Source organism: Lates calcarifer, unplaced genomic scaffold (assembly GCF_001640805.2).
Source record: "Lates calcarifer isolate ASB-BC8 unplaced genomic scaffold, TLL_Latcal_v3 _unitig_920_quiver_1493, whole genome shotgun sequence".
Classification (NCBI taxonomy): domain Eukaryota; kingdom Metazoa; phylum Chordata; class Actinopteri; family Centropomidae; genus Lates; species Lates calcarifer.
The window spans coordinates 10274-16402 of NW_026118098.1; the positions used below are offsets into that span (position 1 = coordinate 10274).

The following is a 6129-nucleotide window of genomic DNA, read 5'->3' on the forward strand; positions in this document are numbered from 1 at the left end:
TGAATGTGATCAACTAATCACTTCATAAGATACTTTTTATGTTCAAAGGTATGAGTGTTGCATTGTAGGAAATGAACACCTTTTGTGTCTTTGGAGGAAATTTTAACATGATGGTGATCAAAGGTCAGGATATTACCAAAATGTCACACAACTATTACTAGTCAATATTAATGTTGCCTTGTATGCAATCTTGTCTCTGATGAAAAATATTCCAGCCAAGGTATCCCCTCTTTAAATAAGTCTTTACCACATGTTCTTTTCAAAAAACAAAAATAACTTCCAAAGCACAAACTTTTGACCCATGTATCCTTTATCTAAATCCTACTTTGATTTCCATCTACCATCCTCAACTCCAGTGTTACCTCTTCCATTGTTGCATCCCAGACCACTGGCATTTCCTATTCGATCCATTCTGGCTCCAAAGCAGCTAGAAGCCCGTTTCCTGGTAGTCATCAGCAGGTCCTGTAGACGGCTCCTTTGACTTGAGGCCCTGCTGTGGCCATCCACTGGTGGTTGAGATTTTTCTGATATTAGAGGTTCTTGGTCTGCCTCCTGGTCCACGCTCCATCCTTGGCTGGTCTGTCTGTGTTCAGGCTCTTGGTTTGTCCCTTCATAATCAGCCTCAGAGTCCTCCTCCTGGGCTACTTCAGCCAGAGTCTCCTCAAAGCGCTCCAATAAAGACTGATGTGGAGAGGTGCAGATGGGTTTACATTCAAAACCCAAACATTCTGCCACTATGTTTTAAACATTAGAAACATGCTGACTAAAAAACAGAAGCCTTCCAGTGAATCTCTGACTACAGATATCCCAGAACCTGATCATGGGCCTGTGGGAAATGGTATTGATAAAGGCCACTAGAATAAGAATATAGTGTATAAGTTTTATACTTGCAAGCAAGCATAACTGACTCCAATCTGGCCTTCACCAACCTAAGCCATACAGGGTATAGAGCATGCACATCCAAAAAAATCTTAGCTATATCCACCCAAGCTACATTTAAATTTGTGTCAGGCATTGTCAAATAAACAATTTGACAAATAAACAATTTGACAATGAAACACTTGTTTTTGACTTAAATAATTGAAATTATTTAATATTTATTGAAGTTTTTTTTTTTTTTTTTTTTTAGAGATAGTAGTTATCCTCTCCACACTGGAGATTACATTCAGGTCAATTGTGTAATTTACAATTAACAATTACTACACTCCCACTCCTAGACCCCGACCCACAAAATAGAAAAGAAAGAAAAAAGAAAAAAAAATCACCACATGACCACAGTGTTACTATGGTATTGCATTTACCTCTGCTGTGTTGAGGTAGAGGCCCAAAAAAACAAAACTATCTGGTCAACTACAAACCAAAGTAAATAGGAAAATGGATAAACATCACAGCCCCAAGAGCTGCTGTAAAGCATCTTCTCATCTTTGACATTAGAATTTACGTGGTTAATTAACTCTCAGTCTTTAATTAGAAATGTACCTGACCTTTCGAAGTGCAGTGTTCAAACAGGTGTGAGGACTAGATGTATGATGTGATTTCTTACCTTGAGCTGAGCAAGGTCACTGGTAGAGGATGGCCTTCCCAGTACGTGGCTGCTAACCAGTGTGTGCTGACACAGTAGGGCCAGCAGGCCCCACAGGACCGCAGTCCTCATGTTATCCTTCTGCTGCTAGTGCTGATACTATAGCCTGCACTGCATGATTTTATAGACATGCCAACGCACACACACACATGCGCACGCTCACCATGCAAGAAACAGTCAGTGTCAGTGGCTCATCATTTTGTAGACTGCCTCAAGTGCATTCTGACACCTCTGTATGATAAGACTGCTGGTCAGATGTCCTTTTAAGTGGTACTGGGTGGTAGGTGATGTGTGTGTGTGTGTGTGTCTGTGTCTGTGTCTGTGTGTGTATACAGTAAATGTGTCTGTGTATAATCATGCTTACCAGCCAGCAGTGGCATGACCTCAGGAGCTATCTTGGAGCTCTAAGCTCAGACGTGGTGTGTATTGACAGGAATGCAACATTCACTATGCAAATACTTAACACTGTCTACACTCCTGAGCCTGAAAAATACCATAGTAGGTTAAAACTGCTGCTCCTGGGTTACAGGGTGACTACATGGTTTAGATTAGGGGAGAGGAAGGAAACACTGTCAGATATCATATTTATTATGATGGCTGATGAAATGTCTTTCTACTTCTGTTTTTTTCTCAAATTGCATATCAATTATGCTCATGTTTAGCCAAAAGCTGTAAAAGCTTTGAATTAGTACAGCAAAGATTACTGGGCTGCTTCCACTCAACCTGGTACAGATTAAATAATTGACAGAGCAATCAGTTCTATTTAAAGTGCAGAATCACCATGCAGCATGGTCCAAATATACCTTACAATTAAAGAGAATACATGGCACACAACATACAGCAAGCAAATGCAATAATAAAAACTGCAAATGAGACAACCACATTGAAAACATTAATATTAGAAAGTGTTTAAATATAATAAATAATAATAAAAAAAAAATAGGATAAGGTAACCACATTTAAAACATCAAAGGGATAAGGGATGTTTGGGGAGGTGATGAAGATTTCAACTGAACATGCTCCTTTTTTTCACACTTTTCACACTTTATTTATATGTACAATCATACGTAAATTTAAAATGAGTCATACAACAAATATATTGCGATGACCTTTCATATTTGGGTTCTATTCAAAGAGGAATCACAGAAATAGGGATCCAACTGACCTCATTCAAAATCACCCCATGATTAACCATACATTTCATCACATGCCTGTTAGAGAACTCCAAAGAGAAAGAGAGGGTCAGGGAAAATCTCACTGTTTCATCACTATATATGCACCTACACAATCACAGTCTGCCTGAATATCTCTCCAGTATTGATACAATTTGGGCCAATCTCAAAAGACACGTGTCTTTTTCCCACATTTCATCTGTGATAGAAATATTCATTTCTAATTCTCATTTCTGTTTTGTTTCCATAGTGTTTCCTGTTACAGTATCTTTAAGCCACCTGTATAAGTGTGCTATCAGGTTCTTTTTATCACTTTTTTGATACTATATATAGTATTTTTGATCTGATGATGATTTTACACATCTTCAAATGTGCTTGGCTTAGGAATGGTAGCTCTTCCTGGAAGATTAGGCATGATTTTTTTCTATAGTCACCCAGCCTATTTCCATATCATTTGTTACCCATGCTATCAGGGTCTTCAGCTTGTGCCCAATCATAGTATTTAATGCTGCCCCCTTTTTTGCTTTGTTTATTCTTCTTGTAGTCTAACTCTAGGTTATTTACTTTGCCATACAAATCTTGATATCAGTTTGTCTATAGTGTTGAATGCAACTTCATACGAGCAAGGATTGGAATAAAGGAGTCTGGGCAGGACATTCATTTGGACAATTTCAGTTGTGCCAATTAGCAATCTCCCATCTGAGAGTATCTGCCTTTATCTCTCTCAATATTTTTCCATAGTTGGCCACATACAGTTTTGTGGTGGAGGAAGCGCTGACAACACCAAGGTATCTGAAACCTTCCCTAGACTAATGGAACCTGACCTGGTACCTGACCAAATCATTGCTTCCAGTTGTGAGTCATTTTATAACCAGATATTACACTGTTCTCATTTAAAACTTGCTTCATGTGAGGTTGAACGCATTTCTATAACATGTAGTAGAAAGCCATTCCAGAGACAAGGGGCACTGTAAGCAAATGCTCTGAATCCAAATGATTTTTGGTTAGCTTAGGGAATGACCAGGAGATCAACATCAGGAGAGTGAGGAGGGCACGCTGGTGTACAATTCTAGAGCAGAGGGCATTAAAATAATCAAGTCTGGAAGAAACAAATGCATGAACTATGGTTTCAGTATCACGCAGTGATAGAATAAGGTTGGATTTTAGTGATATTACTAAGATGAAAAAATGCTGTCTCAGTAATAGCCGTGGTATGTGTAGGATAGTAGTGGAGTGGAAAATTCATCACCACCACAGGTGCATTGGTAAGAACATGAGGAGACCACTGTTGTTCCTGTTTTCATTACCACAGTGGACACATACTAGCAGCTGAATCTGAATATCTGATAGATAAACAAATTAACAAAAAATTGTCATATAAACAACAATTAATTAGATGTAAATAGGAATTCAAGGAATATTCATAATCTACCTCTCAAAGGGTGCAGGTGGTAGGCCTACCACTACACTACATTACAAATATGGTATAAATAAGAATTTGACATTACACAGTTGTATCTATGGATTCACATAATTGCATCTCCGTAAGAGTTACAGCTAGTAGTGGTGTGCACTGGCCACTGACCACAGCAATCAGTCTGTACTATCAAGGCAAGCAAGGTGATGAAAACAATATGTACCAATAAGTACATATGTGTACAGCATACATTGATTAAGTATCTAGACACATTCAAACATGAATTACCATTGGTAATCTGACACAGGTGCAGAGGACCCTCAACAACTCAGAACAGAACAATGAAAAGAAGGAGGATATATAGACAGCACCACCTGTTTTCTCTAACTGTATATTTATGGGAACTTAAATCAGCTGGTATGCAGCCTAACTTCCTCACACTGTGTATCATCGCAGATGAACCCTTTTACAAGCTTTCTTCAGTATGAAGAATTCTGTCATTATAAGTGTCTATACCAAGAGTTATTTAGAAAGTATATATAGCCTGACATTAATAATTGGATGATTAATTCCTGATTAATGTTGCAGAGAGCAGGGAGAGCATTTTGTTTGTTTCTTTGTTTGTTTCTTTGTTTGTTTCTTTGTTTGTTTAGGTTTTACAACACTCATTTTTGGAGGAAAAATATCTATTATAACTTAATATCATGTCCTGTTTTACCAAAGACGTGAAAAAATGTATAGCTATAATGATTTGAATATATTTTTTTAGCATGAAAATGGCATTAACACTCTTGAACTGTTGGGATTTATTATATAACTATGTATAACCATTACAACACTGTCCTCAATGCTATAACATAAAAAATCTACCATTTCTAATTATCAATATTAATTAAACATTAATTAACACTTACAACACAAAACATAAAAAATGCCTATTGCAAACTAATCTGTGCATTCAAAGCAGTGATAGGACACCTTGGGTGTCCTGTTGTCTTCCTTCTCTGACACATCCTCCTCCAAATCACTATCTGCTTCCTCATCTTGGAAGATCAGATGAAGGGCTTCTTGCACAGTAAGTCTTGCTGCTGTGACCTCAGTCACTGAAATGGCAGCTCAGGTACTTTTGTAATCTCATGACCCATATTTTTACCACTGTCAAAACAGGTTAGATTTGACCTGAATAGTATTGCTGTGGTATATCTTTTTCTTCCATTTCATGCTGTGGGAAAACATAGGAAAGTACCTTTTCTGATGGCATTTTTTTATTTTGAAAGGATTAGTTGCAAGAGACCAAAATGAAAAGAAAATGTTCTATGGAAGTGTAAATTCACATGTTTTTATTTTCATCTTATTTCGTTGTTTTCTAACATAATGCTGTGGAAACTTAAAGATAATGGAAAAATTGGGTCTTCATTTCAACATAGCAGTATTGTGGAAATTCCACATTCATTGACAATGTTACATGGAATAATAATGTAAGACAATACTGAAGCTGTCCAAAGTATTTGAAATACATTACAAATGACCTTTGAGGGCATGTATTCTGTTATCTGTGGCAAGATAACATTTTAAAAGTAACCCACCCAATATTGTGCATTCACACAATGTGATGAAAATGAACACGTTATGATATATTTAGCTATGCAATCCCACTATAGGCTGGATTAGGTTTGTGTGTATCTGTGTGTGTGTGTGTGTGTGTGTGTGTGTGTGTGTGTGTGTGTGTGTGTGTGTGTGTCTGTCTGTCTGTGCATGGTGCTGCTTAGGCATTGCTTCAGTGCAGTTGTAAACATTTATTAAAACATCTAACAATACAGAACAATCTTACATACATTTAAAATAAATATACTTGTAAGCTACAAACAATATTAAATAAATATTAGTGAATAAATAGCATTCAAATAGAAATATCTTTTGTTAGAGACGTTGCATAGTAAGACTTCATCTTAACTTCT

The 6129-nt window shown here is 37.1% G+C and overlaps 1 protein-coding gene across 1 annotated transcript; it reads right to left on the reverse strand.

Annotated features, from left to right (window-relative positions):
- Positions 1-362: 362 nt before the first annotated feature.
- On the reverse strand, positions 363-1718 carry LOC108880353 (natriuretic peptides A-like; the record flags this gene model as incomplete). The annotated part of the gene is made up of 2 exons (XM_018671829.2): positions 1544-1718; positions 363-681 (listed from the first exon to the last, which is right to left on the reverse strand). Coding segments are annotated over exons 1-2 (430 nt in total), but the record flags the coding sequence as incomplete, so codon positions are not given.
- Between the last annotated feature and the right edge of the window lie 4411 nt (positions 1719-6129).